We start from the raw sequence: 17,678 nt of genomic DNA on the forward strand, positions 1-17,678 counted from the left end.
CAAAAACCTTCCTTTTATACCCCCATGGAAGACATGCATTTACATTATAATAAGTGAAAGTATTGGTAGTCTTTTAGAAGCATGAGAGACATAAGAAGAAAGTTGACAAACAACCTCTTCTCTTATAAAGAAAAAGGATTCCAGTCGTGCTTAAGAAGACAAAATTGTCTAGCTAGTTTATTAACCATGATATGTTAACTCATCAACTTAATCATGGTTAACCAAAGTGTTTTAAAACTTTATACATGACTTATTAAATCATATCATATGATATAATAACTAGTTATACTCTTTTTAATTATTATTTTCACAAAACAGTAATTATTCCGAAATAAATACAAGAATTGATATTATTTATTAATAATCATACTAATAATAAATATATAAAATGTATAAACCTGATAAAGATGTGACCAATGTGATCATATATTATTAGAAGTATTATTTAATAATGATTTTTAGCATGCGGATTCAACATTCAATTTTGGTTTTTGTTCCTCTCTAAGATAGACAATGATGTTTTAAGTCATGGAAGTGCCGACCTCGGTTTTAATACAATGTAAGACACAAACGAAGTCATTGATTTACTTTCTAAAAGAGTTATCATGGAGAAATAGATACTCCAACATATATAATTATATATAGATTTAACTCATTAAAGAGACTGTGTTAGATAAACCAACCTAGATAGCATTCATTCATGAAATGATATACAGTATATTTTGCTACTAATTCCAGTTACATATTGCTAACGCTACTTATCTTCATTCTCTCTTCTTTCCAAATTTAAGAACACAAGTTTGCTTTTAACCAAAAAAAACCTCATTAAGTAATTCATCAAATATTGTCTCGACAACCATCAAATCTTCTTGTTCCTTCACCCGCAAGTCTGGACAATGTTTGCCCTAACTTCACTCCTCGAGGACTTTCCTCAACCGAGTTTATGTCGCCCCATCTCCAATCCTCTCTTCCTTCCGTTGCCGTTTTGTTTATAGTCATACTCACATTCGTTTTCTGGTCAAAGCACCATTTGCCACGCACAACCCCATTTCCACAACGCTTCAATATGTTGGTGTCAATCTCCTGCATCAACCCATCATCATCTTCTTTCTTGAAAGACCTTGCAACAATCGCCATCTCCCCCATTTTGTTAAGGGTATCATTTTTACTCATAACATATCTCAAATCATTGTCGATTGTCATGTTCTGAAAACCGGGTGAGTTACAGATGACTGTTTGGAAGTACAACTCAAGAGGAGATTCCACGTTGCTCATGTACATTAACAGTTTCCTAGGAAAGTTGTCCCATCCTTCTACACAAAACTCTATAAATGATCGGCTTAAGATTACCCAAGGGGATCCTGTTACAATCTTGAACATGTTTGGTGCATTTCTACTCCCTGTCGCGTAGAAAATCGGACTGTTCTTTCTCTCATAGACGTTTGGGTCCACAACCACTCGCTTAACTCGTTCATTCCTGCAACCCATTAACAGGTTGAATTAATCGATCTTTTAATCAAGAAATCAAAAGATGTTCATCTTATATCGAAATCTATCTTATAACACTTACACATCAGAGACGCTAGTGTTGGCGAAATGCACAAAGTTGAGGTCCCTAGGCAAGAATGTAAAAGCGTGGAGGATATCTGCAAACATTTGTCCAGTTTTTATTTACAAATTAGTGAAATTTTGTAATGAATTATTGAATTGAATCAAGATTATGTATATACAAAATTACAAACCATCCTGCGTGATTAATGGGTAATCGGAGGGACCAAGTGTAATGAACCAATCCCAACTTGAACTTATTTTAAGAAGCAATGCAGACGCATGGAGCAAAGCGGCGAGCCCAGATCCACCCATCGGGTTCACACCATAGCTCCGCCCAACAACGTTGACATTGTCAAATTCGCTAAACAATGGGTCCGATTGTATAGAAAGTGCCAGATCCGATCTTTCATCTGAGGAAGAAGACGCATCCAGTAACAAAAGGTACTGATTTCTGGGATGATAAGTAGCCTTCAAAAGCCGAAGAATCCTTTCGCCATCTCCACTAGATCCGTAAATCCAGTAAGCCAGGACCGGAGGGTCGCCGGAGCTTTTTGATGGCACTTGTTTTACTCTGTTTGGTGTCCAAGTGTCTCCGGTGGAGTATCCATATTGGAAATATGGAGTTACGGCTGCTCCAGTAATGAGTAGTAAAGTTCCAAAAGCTAAAAACTTGAGATGGGTATTACTGAAAAGGATAAAAGATTCAACAAGTTGGGGTAGTTTCATGATCGGTGTTATGTTTTGCTTAGATTAGACTTAAGACAGATACCCTGAATTAGTGGTAGGATGAATCATCAGTAAAAGAAAAAGAAATTAAAGGTGATGTTTGATAGGTATAGGTGGAGTAAAGATTACTGCAAAACAAAAGGTAGATAGATTGACAACAGAAACTATGGAAGAAATGTCAAACAGGGTGGACCAGAGATGGACGAACCCAGAAGTCCAGAACCACTCATTTAGTGATGATAGACAAGAGACTTTGGAGATGCTTTTGATATTTTCCTTAAAGTATTGGATGGTGTATCATTATTAAATGTGCGACCCGACTACACATGGCATTTGTATATGAAACTATGCAAAAGGTTAATTTAAAATCACATAAAGAAACATGCCAAAAGAAATATGTTGTGTCATCCTCAAAATCACGATCCTAACGATTTTATAATTTCATCTACATAAATGGATCCCATTCATATATAAATTGTTTTTGGTTAACAACCAAAAAGGATTATAGAATCGGATGGTAAAATTGATTGTAAGACAATTAATATTTTATTTAAATATTCTTATTTTTTTTTTGGACTAACTAAATACATCGAATATAAACTTATAAAAGCTTATTGTTAAATGGTACGTTGAATATGTATTTTGTAAATTTTAAATCATTTATTGCTAGTTGAATTATTAACAATTAGATATGATGTATATTTTATGGTGTAATATGTTTTTTTGTCAGATCTTACGATCTTCAATTTGATCTTATAAAACGAAAAACGATCATTAGAGAATCTCGATCTTGACAACTATATTAATCATAGTATTTATATAAATACACAATAAGTGAAATACAATTATACATGCTAATACTATCTAATATGGAAATTTAAAATACATACATATCTTCTAATATTATCGGCTAATAACAACCTTAGATTCAATGCTTAATAAAATTATCTTTAACTAAAATATTATATTTTTAGTTTTTGTTGAATTAATGTTTTGTAACCAAATAACCAAGAATACAAGAAAACATGTTGCAAAGCGTTTATAGCATTAAGAAGATTAGATTATATTAGTAATTTAGGTACGTTTGAGATTGTTTATTTAAAAAGCTTTATGTTTTTATTTATAGAGATGTTTATTGATTTATTTGGTAGTAAATCTGAATTTAGAAAAAATATTTGGATTATCTTATACCGTGTCAAAATATAATAAATTGATAAGTTGTTTTCTTGTAATTATCATAAATCTGATTATTAATAAAAAAAAATGGCCAAAAATGTACTTGATTTATTTATTTTCATCATATATAATATTTTTTATCCACTTATAATAGTATTTTTGTTGAAATTCTATATGAATAACATTTAAAACATATATTTTATAACCCTTAAACTTGTAATGATTTAAACTATTATTTTATTTTTCTGTAAATATGACTTAGCTTAAAACTATGATATTTAATTGCATATTATTGTAAAGAATAAGTAAACAATTAAAATAAATTAATTAGAAGAATGGGTAATGATTTGAGAGGATAACCAATTATACATTTTGTATATATTTGGTCATTTAACTTTTTTTGCTGCACTGTTAACTCTTAAACTTGTTTTTTTTGTTTAAAACATATCATTATGACAGGTAACAGAGGGTTTTTCCGGTTTTAGATGTCTTTTCCGACCTATTATGATTTTTCAGGTCGTCTTCTCCGGCTAAAATAGATTTTCTAGCGAGATGAGTTCTTGATACATTTTTAAAATTTCTTGTTTCTCTTTTTTCTCTATCTTTCTAACTTTTGTTTCTAGATTCGCGGGTTTTTGTATGTGTTCATGGTTGAAGAACACACACACACACAAAATGATTCAACTATTTTATTCTTGTTAGAGTTTGTTCATCTTCAGAAATGAGTTAGGGTTCAAACTTGTGGAGAAGGCCTCCAGAAACAAAATCGAAATATGCCATGGATGAAGGGTTTAAACTCGAGGAAAATGAAGGGTTCCAAAAACAAAATCGAAATTTGCCATAGATGAAGGGTTTAAACTCAAGTAAGATGAAGGGTTCTAGAAAATTGAGGTGTTGTAGGTTCGTTAATGGACTAAATCAAGGTGTTGCAGGTTTGTTAATGGAGGTGTTGCAGGTTCAATAATGGAGATGAGGAACTTCTTGATGTTTCTTAAACCTTCGAATATTGCAGTCGAGACCATAAATCAAGACCAACGCTTCATCAACTTCGATTTCAGATGAGGTCTTTTCTTTGAATTGATTTCAATGGCAGCTTTGAGTTCAAGTTCTTCATCAACTTTGATTTCTCATTTCTAGGGTTTCAAAAATCTTTCCAAGAACAAGAACACGAACCTAGAGTTTGGTTTCAGGTTGCATTCCATGAATACGTTCATCAGGTTCATCAGATGTACTAATAGCTTAGTTGGAAAATTCATATATTCGTCGGAAAATTCATATTTTTGCCGAAAAATTCAACTTGACCTGAACCTACAACGGTCGTTCATAATGGTATGTTTTAAACAAAAAACAAGTTTAAGGGTTAACCGAGCACCAAAAAAGTTACGTGACCAAATATGTACAAAGGGTATAGTTGGTTACCCTCTTAAGTCATGATCCCTTAGAAGAAATATAATCAAACAAAACATTGAAAAAAGTAAAGCAAAGTAAAGTTTAAATACAAAATTGCAAGTTTGGTCCATATGGTATGTCAAAAATTGGATTTTTGGTCCAAAATGTTTTGGAGTTGCACCAATGGACCTAAAAGTGAACTCTATTGTAGGTTTGATCCAAATGTTTTTAGAAAAACTTAAAATGACTGATTTACCCTTCAAAAATAGATCTTTATTTCATTTGTATTTCATTCTTCGTATCATTACAATACCGTTCTCTATGTTCATCGTGTTTTTGAAACATTACAAATTCATATTCCTCAAATCATTGACCACAAAAACATACAATCTCCATTTTCAATTCATCATTTCAAACCAAATCAAATATAAAAAATGGGTATGTTTTCGATGTTCTTCACAGAAAAAAAAAACTATTGTTCTTCATATGTTCATCAACTCGAATCCCAGAAATTCACCATCATCCATCATCAAAACCAAGTATAACCAGACTTAATAATACCATATTCGACATTTTTTTGAAACTAAGTATAACCAGACTTAAAGTTTAAATAATCGCAATCATAAACACGATTACTACCCAAATATTTCGTTTTTAAAACAAGTCCTATCAGGAAAAAAATATGAACCTCCAGCCATCAGGCATCATCTTCTTCCTCAAAATCAAACGTGAAAACCTTGAAATCGGACATTGAAAACCGAAGAAATCCATGTTCAAAGGTATGTGTGTTCATCATTTGTATATTTATCATCTGGGTTTACATGTTTCTCTGAAATCGGACATTGAAACCTCTAAATTGGACCTAAATTTGTACCATCGACAAGTTCTCTTTCTCCGTTCTCTGACTCCATTTAGTGAAACCTGATGGCGAGTGAAACCTTCTTCTCCGATGACTCCATTTATTAAGTTCTTTTAGCGATTCATACCGGAGGATGCTTCTTAAAAACTAGTGCAGAACGATTAACTATAATCAACGATTGTATACTTGTAGGAGTGTTATATAGACAAAAGGAAGAGCAGATGGTGATGGGTGATGTGTCGATGACAATTAGTGATATTCATAGTTGGTAGTTAGCAACAACGATCATGAGGGTGGACTACCGGAAAAGATGTAGTGTGGTTGAAATTAATTTCATCTGAAGTGAATGTGTTTTCTTGAATTTTGAGAGAGGGGGTGGGTGGGTGGTTTTTTTTTTTTTTTTTGTCTTTTCTTTAAATATGCAATAAAAGAAAATTAAGAAAAAAATATGAAGGTTAAATAAGTCATTTTAAGTTTTTCCAAAAACATTTGGACCAAACCTACAATAGAATTCACTTTTTGGACCGATGGTGCAATTCCAAAACTTTTTGGACCAAACATCCAATTTTTAACATACCACGGGAACCAAACTTGCAATTTTGTCAAGTTTAAAACTACATAAGTTCCGTATGGCTTATAATTTATTTATAAAATAAATATTTCTAAGACATTGGGTAGTGGGAGGTATGTTCCCCGCCAACTCTCTATGGATGCACTACACCACCCATGGTTCTCGCCAACGAAGTTATGCCAAGCATCTAGCATGAAAAAAGAGAAGAGAAAAACCGCGATAAATGTTTGGATTCGACTGATTTTGACCACTTTAATGTTTTATACCTATTTTTTTAATGTTTATTTTTCATAAAAAAATATAGCTTTTTTTTTTAATTTAGTTTTTACATCTTATCAACTACTATAAATAAACATATAAACATCTATATTTTGGGACATACAAATCTCAATACATCTCTCAAAGCCTCCATCATTTTTAAAAAAAATGTGATCATCATCATCATTATCATCTTCCTCATGCGATGCTCTCGGGACTGTATAACAAGCAGTCATCGGCGTATGTAATATGCTAAAACAATCAATTACCAACATGAAGTGAGCAGTGTGCAACATAAACGAAGAAGATATATAGAAAGAGAATGTGAAGCATCCCACCAATGTCTCATGTGTGATTATTTTGACGAGCATGCTCTCTTTCAAAAGATTTGTTTATATATATTGTCGAAAGCGTGATAGGAGCGTCTAGTAATATCTGACAGTGCTCAGATGCAAGTGGTATGTTAAGCTTTAATCCAATTCAAAATTATACAGTTGTATTTTGTGTGTTATTTGTACTCCGAGGAATGGGATACAAATTCAAGAACTATATTGTCGATGGGATCTATCCTAAACTTTTGGTTTTTGTTAAAACTTTGTCGTGTCTGAATGACCCTCAAAGATCAAGATTTAAGATAGTCCAAGAAAACCAAGGAAAGATATTAAACAAGCGTTTGAAGCACTTAAAAAGCTTTGACAAATACTTGTCAAAGAATCAATGTTTCGTGGGATAAAAACTATAACAAAGGTGATATATATGTGTGTATTATATTACATAATACAATAATATAACATGAAGGAAACACGACATGTGCGTACGACGAGAATCTAGTCATCCCCGAGACACAATCACTAGAATATGGTGGTTAATAATGGATACGAAGAATGAGGATAGTAAACAATGCAATAATACATTCTTATCTTCACCGTCATTTGACCGACCATCTTTGGACGCATGAGATCCTTGATCTTAATATGTCATCCGAAGTTGGATTGAAAGATCAATTTTCGGACGAAAATTCGTTGTTTTAGTTATGATGTGCTGTTTTTTATGTATCTAGTCATGTTTCTAGGTATTAAGTCGTGTTTTAATTTATCAAGTGGTATTTTAAGTTTTAGTTTATAGTAACTTTTTTATTTAATATGAAATGTTTGTGTTTTATAAAAATAGAATTTGTTTAAGTTTGAGAAAAATACATCTAGTGTGTTACCACTTTCTAGAAAATGTTAAAGGATACCATTTATTAAAAAGATAGCACAAAAGATAAGATGACATGATGTTAAACTAAGGTGAAAGTGTGCTAAGAATATTATCACTACCTTTAGTCTAATTGATACTAAGATTATGTATGGCATCTCAGCGGAAAAAAAAAGTAGTTGTTAGTTGAAAAGTAGTTGATAGGTGAAAAACTAGTTGTTAAATAAAAAGTTAGCTGATACCTGAAAAGCTAGCTGATAAAAAATAATATTTTGTAAAACTAGGTGAAATATATAAAATGTCATTTAAATGAATGTTTTCAATAATTAATTAAGGGGATATTTATAAAAAAAAAAAAAAAAAAAAAAAAAAAAAAAAAAAACCCTCCTAAGAAGCTAATCTAAATAGCTTTTCAAAAAACTACTTTTTGGCTTACCAAAATAACATCTTAAAAAATAAACTAGCTTATCAATTAGTTGTGGCGTGCTAAACACAACCTAATGTGTAAAGAAGATACACATTAGGTAAAAGAGAGGTGATCATTTTTCTTTTATTTGTATGAACATGCGCTATTGTGTATAATATTTTTATTTAGGAATATAGTGAGGGTAAACTGCCAACAACTATCCACAATTAATAAAAACTTTCAAAAAAGTAAACCGAAAATGTTTTTAGGGAAGTGACTTACTAGGATAATCATCTTTGTCGCTTTGTTCACATTTAAGTAACTTCTTTATTTTTGTATATATTTGACCATTTAACTTGTTATATGTGTTCATATATTGTCAATGTCACCGACTATAGTAGGTGACAATTGTAATATGTGAATAAATTAACAAGTAAATGGTTAAATGTATACAAAAAAAGAAAGTTGTCTTTATGTGAACAAAACGAAAAGTTAGTTATCCTGATAAGTCATTTTGCTCACTTTTAATAGCAATTTTATTTTTCATATTTGTTTGTAATATTTTTTTTTCAAACATTGTTTTTAAAATATCCATAATTTCCTAAATATTAATTAAATATTGATCGATTTTTAACATACTTTTTAATTAATAAATATGTTTTTTTTGTGAAATATTTTATATAGCCTCTTATAATTTTTTTCTTTTGTTTTTAAGAATATACAATCTTTTTAAAGTAAATAGTATCTAACAATAAAGTTAAATAAATTAAATATGTAACAATAAGTATGGAAGGTTTTTTAAAAAAATAAATAGAAAATATTACGTAGCAAATAAAAAAACAAAAAAAAAATCTATATAATGTAAATGTTTTAAAATTATTCCAACCTTCTAATACTTTTTAATTAGAAGTTTATAAACTCTTTTTTTAATATAACTTTTTAAACTAGTATATAACGAAAATATTTTAAAATGTTATAAAAAATATTAAATTGTCATATAAAATCTGTGAAACACTTTAAAAATGTTGTAAAAGAAAGTTTAGAAATAAATATATGAAAGTTATAAACAAATTGTATGAAAATATAAAAAAGAAAACAAGTTAAAAACTTGTAAGAAAAATTTTAAATATTTATAAAATATTTGGAAAACACTTATATTAAAATTATATGAAAGTATAAAATAAGTTTTTAAAAAAAATTATAAGCAAAGATTAAAACATTGTATTAGAAAAACCTATATCAAAAAAATATCAAAAAAATGTTGTAAGAAATTTGAAAAAAAAATGTTCACATTTAGATAATTTTCTTCTTTTGTACATATTTGACCATTTAACAAGGTAAATTGTCAAATGTGTACAAAAAAATGAATTTACATAAACATTAACCAGTCGAAAAGATAATTGCTCTTACAAATCATTTTCCCATGTTTTTGAGAATATTTTACCAAAACACTTAAAATTGTACATTATTGATGTCAAATTTGAATTAAATAATAAAATTTTTAAATAAATAATTACAAACACCCCTCATATATTATAAACTTATCTTGAATATCAATTAGAGGTTCTGAAAATAAATGGTATTACAATTTTTCAACAAAATGATGAAATCTTGCAATTGTAGTTTCTAAAATTAATGTCATGTAATTTTATTAATTTCACATAGACAATGCAACCATTTTTCTTCAATTACCCGGGTGCAAAGTATTAATCTAACAAAAAAAACAAAAAGTACAATGGTAATCGTTATAAAAATAACATATGTTTTCTTTTAGTGATTTGGGACCTTTTATGGATTCAAATGTTCATACAATTTGAAAAAAAAAAAAAAAAAAAAAAAAAAAAAAAAATTATTTAAAGTCCCGTTTAATATGCATCTTTCCAGGTCCAAACAAATATTTCTGGCTAAATGGACCGAAAAGATTGTTTGATTTGCACAAAAGAAGGGGTCTTTCCCGGTAAGATATGTCTTTCCCATAAAGCCCTAAAATCATATCTTTCTGGCTGAATGGGCTGGAAAGACAATTATACACCAAACTCTGTCTTTTTCTTTCTTTATTGGATTATTAATTTTTTTAAATAACTTTTTTTAAATTTATTTTTTTATTTAATTATTACTTTTTTTCATCATTCAGCACAGTCAATCAGATGTACAATTAAACAGCATAGTTTCTTTCCCGGTCAGAAAACTTTCCCAGACAACACTTTATCAGACAGCACTTTCTCAGACAGAAACTATCAAACAGGACCTAAATATCGTCGACGTGATTATAAGTTTTTCATTTTTAGAAGATATATATTAGGCCCTCAAAAAATTGAACCAGGTGCGGTTGCCCCCTCCCCTCCCTCCCTCCCCCCCCCCCCCCCCCCCCCCCTTAAAATCCGTCAGACCATATTTAGTGATGAATAATACATTTTGGTTTCTCCGTCATTTTACCATACCATCACATAAGTATGTTATTTGTTTTACTTTGATTAATATGTATATTATTTCAATTTTCACGATCCCGACGCCTTAATATTTGTAATGATTGGTAACTAACAATATTGCCTATTTTTGTTTGTTTTGTATCTATGTTGCTTTTTAATTTTTGACACTCATTATTTTTGCATTATAAACATAACCATAAAAAATGATGAAGCAAATCATCTCCAGCGAAGATGAAAGGACCAATTTCTCACTGCTTTGCCGAGGCTTCAAATTAAGGTGATGGATATTTGATTTCGAAACACCATAGGAACATATGGGATTGATTTTGAACCTCATGTCTACATTTGATTTTAGGTATGATTTTGCATGTAAATTTAGTAAAATCATTGTTATGTTGTTGCAGCTGCTAATGAGATATATATGAGCTTTGAAATAAAAACGAAATGTAGATGGAAATGGTTTGATTATGTTATAAGGTGTAGGTGTGATATTTGATGAAAATAGTTATTCTTGATCGAAGATGATGTGGATGACATATATCTGTCATGTGGGCAAAAAAATGTGAGAGCATTAAGAAATAAGGCTATATGCTATACCTGCAACGTTATAACACAACAAGTTCAGTCACCTTAATGTCATATGAGCACCATTTTTTTTAATGACAAACTAAACTAATTTTAAATTATCACATGTCTCAAATGAGACTTGAACTTATCATATTTCAATTAAAATAGTCGCTCATTACCACTAGACCAAAGGTCCTTTGGTATGGACGCCACTTACCATAGCAAATACACACCATTCCACAACCCAAAACACTTATGTTTAATTAAAAAAAATGTATTAGACTGGAAGGAGTGGGAGGGAAGCTTCCCTCACTTTTGGTGGGCCATACCCCTCTTTCCCTCATTCTCCTTTCCCTCACCTAAAAGCCAAGGAATGGGTGGGAAGCCCTTCCTTCACTTTTTTTTTTAATATTTTTTTATGATTTATAATTTTCAAATTAATAGTAAACATAAAATTTAATTAAAAATAAAAAATATTTAATTAATTAAAATAAAAATTACATTAAACCTAATATTTAAATTAGTAGAAAATTAAAAAGTGTAGGGTCTATTTTGTAATTTTTGAAAATTATTTTTGTAAAAAGATTTTAAAGTTGGGTGTATTCTGCCATAAGACCAAAACATAAGGGCCACATATGTCATTTTCAGAAGCTTTCATCTTCTTCCTCTACCTCTCGTTACAACCTGTTACAACCTGCAACTCAAAAAAAAAAAAATAGCCACTCACAAAAAGAGAGAGAATGCGGGACTCCCTTCCCCCACCTTCTTCCCGCCTTTCCTTTCCCGCACCCCCGGTGCGGTGTTTCTTGGTGCGGGATTGTTTCTCGCGGACGGAGTGGGTGAGGGAAAGGGTAAGGGAAGCTTCCCTCCCCTCTTGAACACCACTCCGCGGGTGAGGGAAAACAGTGCGGGAAAAGAGGTGGGGGGAGGGGTGCCACACTCTCTCTCCTCTTCTCATTGGCCAGTTATTTTTTTTATTTTTTTTCTTTTTATCTTTTTTAATATTTATAAAATTATATACCTACTATAAAAATATAAAAAATATATCAAAATTCATGGTTTTTAATTCCCTACAAAATGAGTATAATATATGTATGAAATATATTTTTTTTAAAAAAAGTGAGGGAAGGGCTTCGCACCCATTCCTTGGTTTTTTGGTGAGGAAAAGAGGGGTATGGTCCACCAAAAGTGAGGGAAGAGTCTCTCTCACACCCTCTGGTCTTAGAGAGAGAGAGACGACTTATATAATGTTACTAGTTTAACAATCCATAACTTCATGTCTAACATAACCCCAACATAACACAAAATGGGATGATATTCATGTATTATATATTGTAATACATGACACAACATACGAAAGCCAAATTAGAACTAATAATGAAATATACTAGTTACAACGCTGAATGATGTAGAAATATTTTTCTTACTATATAACGAAAGCCCAAAAGAAAGCCTGGCCCAATAATATTATAACCCAACCCATATTAGGTTAAACGGGCCAGCTTTCTAGTTTCCACTTTATTCCTTTTCCCTTTTCCTACAATATCTTTCCTGCAAAACCCTTCCTCCGATTCTTGCTGCTGAGCTCAAGCGTACTTGATGATCATGTCTACTCCAACCTTCACCAAACTATAACCCCTTTCCTCTTTATATAATCTTTCGTTCTTGCTCCATGGAAGCTCTTTCAAGCTCTGTCTTTATTCCGCCCTTTCAAGAGACGCGCTCCTCCTCTACCTCTTCTACTTCGCTCAGATTAAACTTCTGCTTCCCCAAAACCACGCTTCCTGGATTCCGATCTCGAGGTATTGCCGCTGTTACTCGCGAAGTTGCAGGCGACGGAGAAGATGATGAACAACCACTAGTTGATAATGCCTTTGCCTTGGCTCCTGAACAACCTCCATCTTTTTCTCTGGTATCAAGCTTTTCATTTTACTGGATTTCTTAGATTGTCGTGTGCATTTGTGTCTCCTAACAAAACCGTCACTAAAAATCGCTTATCACGTATCTTAAGTAATCCAAAAGAAAAAAAAACGTATGGTAAGTAGAACTTGAATGAAGGAGCACAAATCCTTTTCATGTGATGTAGTTTATGAATCGATACATCAATCGGCTGCTCAAGCTGTGTAGTGATGGCTTCTCACATTTTCTGAAGGATAACTTGGTTCAAACTGATGGAATAGAAGCCTTAAAGAGCACATCCGAAATGATAACACCTACAAGCACACATGGAGCTGGAAGTGCAGGAGGCACTAGGGCTGGGCTCTTCCGAACCCCAATTTCTGGAGGTGTACAGAGCGCAACCTCTGTTCATGACTTACCTAGACCAGCCCTAGCAGTTCGCAATCTCATGGAACAGGTAAACAGATCCTCTTTTTCCCAAGTTTTTTATGTTCTAAAATAGCACTTGTTTACTCAATCACCTTCAAAATTTGTGATCTTCTTCACTATTTTGAACTTAAAGGCAAGGTTTGCTCACTTGTGTACTGTAATGTCACGGATGCACCATCGTCGTGAGGGATACCCATTTGGTTCACTGGTAGACTTTGCACCAGATGCAATGGGGCGTAAGTTGATTTTTTATCTTTTCCCTGTTCTAAATTTAGTTGATTCTCATAATGACATGATTTTATCATAACTTTAACTTGCAGATCCGATATTTTCCTTTTCTCCATTAGCTATACACACAAGAAACTTGTTAGCTGATCCAAAGTGTACATTAGTGGTGCAGGTTAGCATGCTATCTTGCACTATCTTTAAGTATGTTAGTCTTTCCATATACACCCTTTTTCTGACAGTTTTCTTGGTAGATACCTGGATGGAGTGGCTTATCGAATGCAAGAGTCACTATTTTTGGTGATGTTTATCCCCTTCCTGAAGATCAACAGGTTTAAAAACATCAATAATCAAACTTTAGTGATGAATTTTCTTGATTTTGAGGAATTGAAAGAAAAATGAAATGTGGTTTTTGTGTTTTAGGAATGGGCTCATAAGCAGTATATATCAAAACATCAACAAGGGCCATCACAGCAATGGGGAAACTTTTACTACTTCAGAATGCAGAATATAAGGTCTGTTTTTGACTTTTTGGATTTTTTGATTGATGTATGTTCTGACTTTTGACTTTTGACTTTTGACATTTGATTGAAGCAGTGATATATATTTTATTGGAGGTTTTGGGACAGTTGCTTGGGTGAATGTAAAGGAATATGAGGCTCTTCGACCTGACAAGATTGCTGTGGATGGAGGTGAACAGAATCTGAAGGTGATTAGTTCAAGTTGAGGGGCTGTTTTGGCATATTGGTGATAGTTGATGGTTGGTTGTGTAAACTTAACTAACGAGAATGTTTTATTTCAGGAGTTGAATGCCATGTTTTCGAAGCCCTTAAAGGAGTTGTTGTCAATGGAAACAGAGGTGGATGATGCTGCATTGATATCGATAGATAGCAAAGGGACAGATGTTCGTGTTCGTCAAGGTGCACAGGTAATAATATTTAATTATTAATTATAATAAAACATGTTTTTTTTTTGGAGAAGTTAATGATGTTTGTTTGTGTGGCAGTTTAATATACAGAGGTTGGCGTTTGAAGAAGGGAATGGGGTTGAGACACTTGAGGAAGCCAAAACAGCATTGTGGAATTTGATTCGGAGAGGTGGTGAACACAAGTTTTGACAAAATTTATCATTTATTATTTTTGAGTTTTTTTTTTGTTTTTTGTAAGAGAGTGGTAAATAAAAGGGGGTATGAGTAAAAAACATGGTCAAAATAGTGACGTGGCCAACTCTCATAATCTGTGATCCCTAATACTAGTAATGAAGGAAAGTGTTAAAAGGGACTTTCTGTTAGATGTTGTGATGTATCTGTCATACAATTGATGACAATAGATGTTAGGTATTCCTAATGAACAAACATGTTTTCCCAAAACAAATAAGAGCTCATAAAAATGAAAAAATTTCGTATTCTAAAACTACATAGAACTTAGAAAATTTTAAAAACCTAATAATGAAAAATGAATAAAGAGCTCATTTTAAAATTTTTTGTTTTCTAAAACTACATAGAACTTGGAAAATTTTAAAAACCTAATAATGAAAAATGAATAAATTTTAACTAAATAAGTTTTCTAAATTTTTATTTTTTAGTGAAAAATTATTTTATTTTTCTGAAATTGAAAACGAAAACAAAAACTGCATTGCCTTAAATTTTGGACATTTACAAGAATAACCCTTATTGAAATGACCATTGCACATTTTAATAAATATCTTGTGTGTTTTTAATAAAAAAAAATTGGATTGAACATTTCTCAAAATATATCTTTAAAAATATAAAATGGTTATTACAAAATGTCTAATATGAAATATTCCGAAATTTGATATGTTCATTTTTATGAATATACCTTGAATTTATCAAATGTGTCTTATTTTAACAAATCATCTCTAATAAATAAAGTTTTTTTTTTCTTTTTTTTTTTCTTTTTTTTTTTTGACATTTGTCAATTCTTATTCAATTTGTCATATGCCTTTTTGTAATTATTTTGAATTAATTCTTTTTTCATTTCATTTTGTGAGTTTTTCTATTTTATTAAATTTCATATAATATTTTAATGTAATAATTACAATAAATATTGTAGTAAATGAATATCAATTTCATTAAGGAACTTACATTTTAATTTCAAAATTCTCATACTTAAAGTTCGTTAATTTCTTTTATTTATTTAAATTTAAAAGATAAAAAGCATTTGAATATAATAATTTATTATCTTTCTTATTTTTTTATAAATTCAAAGCTATCAAATATTTTGACCTTATCTTTAGCTTTTCTTTTAAATTAATCCATATAATACATTGATCACACAGCTAGTGAAACTTGTTTTCAGCACACACAAGGAGGGATTGTGTTTGTGGGTCATAAAATGTGCCACGTAGGCAAGACCCGACGTTAAGGGCCAACCACAAAGCCTAAATATTACTTGTAGTGTATGTTTGGCGGTAAGCATTTAAGAACTTTTCTGGTATGTTTGGTTGTGGAAATTTGTTTTCATTTTTCAAGAAAACCTTTTTAGAAAATAGAGTGTTTTCATTTTTAGTTTCAATGAAAATTTTAGAAAACGTGTTTTGTTGGAACCAGTGAAGTTTTTATTTTCCATTTTAGAAATTTGGAAAACTTTAAAAATCGTTTTTTTAATTTATATACAATTCGAAAAACACAAAATTATCATTTTATTGGAAATTTTTTGAAATCTGAATCAACCAAATGCGTTTTCAAATTTTTTGTTTTCATATGAAAAAAATTTTGGAAAGCTAGAAAAAATTTCGTAAACAAACACACTCTAAGCGTGTGTTTGGTGCGGAAAATTTTCTAATTTTCTATAACTTTTTCAAAATGCGTTTGGTTGACTCGATTTTCAAAAAAATTCCAAGAAAATGAAATTTTTTTTTTGTTTTCTAAATTGCATGTAAATTAGAAATTTGATTTTTATAGTTTTCCAAACTTTTTTAAATTTCTAAGATGGAAAATAAAAATTCTCTCGGTTCCAACAAAAATGAGTTTTTCTAAAAAAATTATCGAAAATTGAAAATGAAAACTCAACTATATTTTCTGAAAATATTTTCTAAAAAACAAAAATGTTTTTCAACAACCAAACACACATTAATGTGCATTTGGTTGTGGAAAACAGTTTTCATTTTCTAAGAAAATATTCTTAGAAATTAGAATTGAGTTTTTATTTTCATTTTTCAATGAAAAATTTAAAAAACGGGTTTGGTTGGAACCGATTGAGTTTCGTTTTCCGTCTTAAGGAGGAAGGAGTCATTCCCTCCCAACACACTTCCACATCAGTTTTTTTTTTCTCATTTTTCTTCATCTTTCTCAACGCACAACACATGAAAACTCTATTTTTTTCAAACCATTCAATTAAAAAAATACAAAATAACTAAGGTACAAGTCTTAAAACACATAATATAAAGGAAAAGCAGAGAGAGATGATGAAACGGATTAGTGAAACCAATTAAACAACCGACCACTCCCAACCCTCCTAACCCACCAAAGAGGAGGTGGTATCTTGGAGGTACCAACGGTTAGCTCTATTATTAATTAAGACTTGTATCTTAGTTTTTTGTATTTTTTTAATTGATTAGTTAACTCTATTACTAATTAAGACTTGTATCTTAGTTTTTTGTATTTTTGTAATTGATTGGGTTGAAAAATATATGGTTTCTGTATGTTATGGTTTAGGAAAGATGAAAAAAAAAAAAAAAAAGATAAAAACCGATATGATAGTGGGTTAAGTGGATTGGAAGAGAATGACTCCCTCCTCTTAGAACTTTGAAAAATTGTAAAATTGACTTTTCTAGTTTCCATGCAATTTGAAAAATGAAAATTTTCATTTTCTTAGAAAACTTTGGAAAACTAAACTAAATAAACGCATTTACAAAATTTACGTTTTTCTTTAAGAAAATCTAAGAAACTGAAAAAAATTTCACAACCAAAAATTTTTGTACAAAAGCTCTAATTTAAAAAGAAATGTTCAGATGGGAATGGGAGTACTAGTATAT

At 30.8% G+C, this 17,678-nt stretch overlaps 2 protein-coding genes across 3 annotated transcripts; one reads left to right on the plus strand and one right to left on the minus strand.

Moving 5' to 3' along the window:
• Nucleotides 1-669: 669 nt before the first annotated feature.
• LOC145087304 (beta-glucuronosyltransferase GlcAT14A-like) lies at nt 670-2,410 on the minus strand. Its single transcript, XM_079025244.1, has 3 exons — nt 1,743-2,410; nt 1,571-1,646; nt 670-1,477 (listed from the first exon to the last, which is right to left on the minus strand). The coding sequence occupies exons 1-3, from the start codon at nt 2,275-2,277 to the stop codon at nt 838-840; spliced, it is 1,251 nt and encodes a 416-aa protein (XP_078881370.1). The 5' UTR covers nt 2,278-2,410; the 3' UTR covers nt 670-837.
• Nucleotides 2,411-12,658: 10,248 nt separating this feature from the next.
• On the plus strand, nt 12,659-14,972 carry LOC145087313 (non-canonical heme oxygenase HOZ, chloroplastic-like). 2 transcript variants are annotated; one of them, XM_079025255.1, is made up of 9 exons: nt 12,659-13,041; nt 13,216-13,485; nt 13,591-13,693; nt 13,778-13,857; nt 13,937-14,014; nt 14,106-14,197; nt 14,280-14,391; nt 14,485-14,610; nt 14,689-14,972. In XM_079025255.1, the coding sequence occupies exons 1-9, from the start codon at nt 12,802-12,804 to the stop codon at nt 14,797-14,799; spliced, it is 1,212 nt and encodes a 403-aa protein (XP_078881381.1). In that variant the 5' UTR covers nt 12,659-12,801; the 3' UTR covers nt 14,800-14,972. The 2 variants fall into 2 exon arrangements, with proteins under 2 accessions (XP_078881381.1, XP_078881389.1); XM_079025263.1 differs by having other exon boundaries at nt 12,661-13,041; nt 13,282-13,485.
• The last annotated feature ends 2,706 nt before the right edge of the window (nt 14,973-17,678 follow it).

Source organism: Lactuca serriola, chromosome 1, assembly GCF_051521515.1.
Source record: "Lactuca serriola cultivar US96UC23 chromosome 1, Lser_US96UC23_V15, whole genome shotgun sequence".
Classification (NCBI taxonomy): domain Eukaryota; kingdom Viridiplantae; phylum Streptophyta; class Magnoliopsida; order Asterales; family Asteraceae; genus Lactuca; species Lactuca serriola.

Coding starts and splice junctions, on each gene's coding strand:
- LOC145087304 (XM_079025244.1), bottom strand. CDS start 2,277: ATGAAACTACCCCAACTTGTTGAATCTTTTATCCTTTTCAGTAATACC. Junction 1,647..1,742: donor CCCATTAATCACGCAGGATG/GTTTGTAATTTT, acceptor AAATGTTTGCAG/ATATCCTCCACGCTTTTACA. Junction 1,478..1,570: donor AACACTAGCGTCTCTGATGT/GTAAGTGTTATA, acceptor AATGGGTTGCAG/GAATGAACGAGTTAAGCGAG.
- LOC145087313 (XM_079025255.1), top strand. CDS start 12,802: ATGGAAGCTCTTTCAAGCTCTGTCTTTATTCCGCCCTTTCAAGAGACG. Junction 13,858..13,936: donor AGTGTACATTAGTGGTGCAG/GTTAGCATGCTA, acceptor TTTTCTTGGTAG/ATACCTGGATGGAGTGGCTT. Junction 14,392..14,484: donor GAGGTGAACAGAATCTGAAG/GTGATTAGTTCA, acceptor GTTTTATTTCAG/GAGTTGAATGCCATGTTTTC.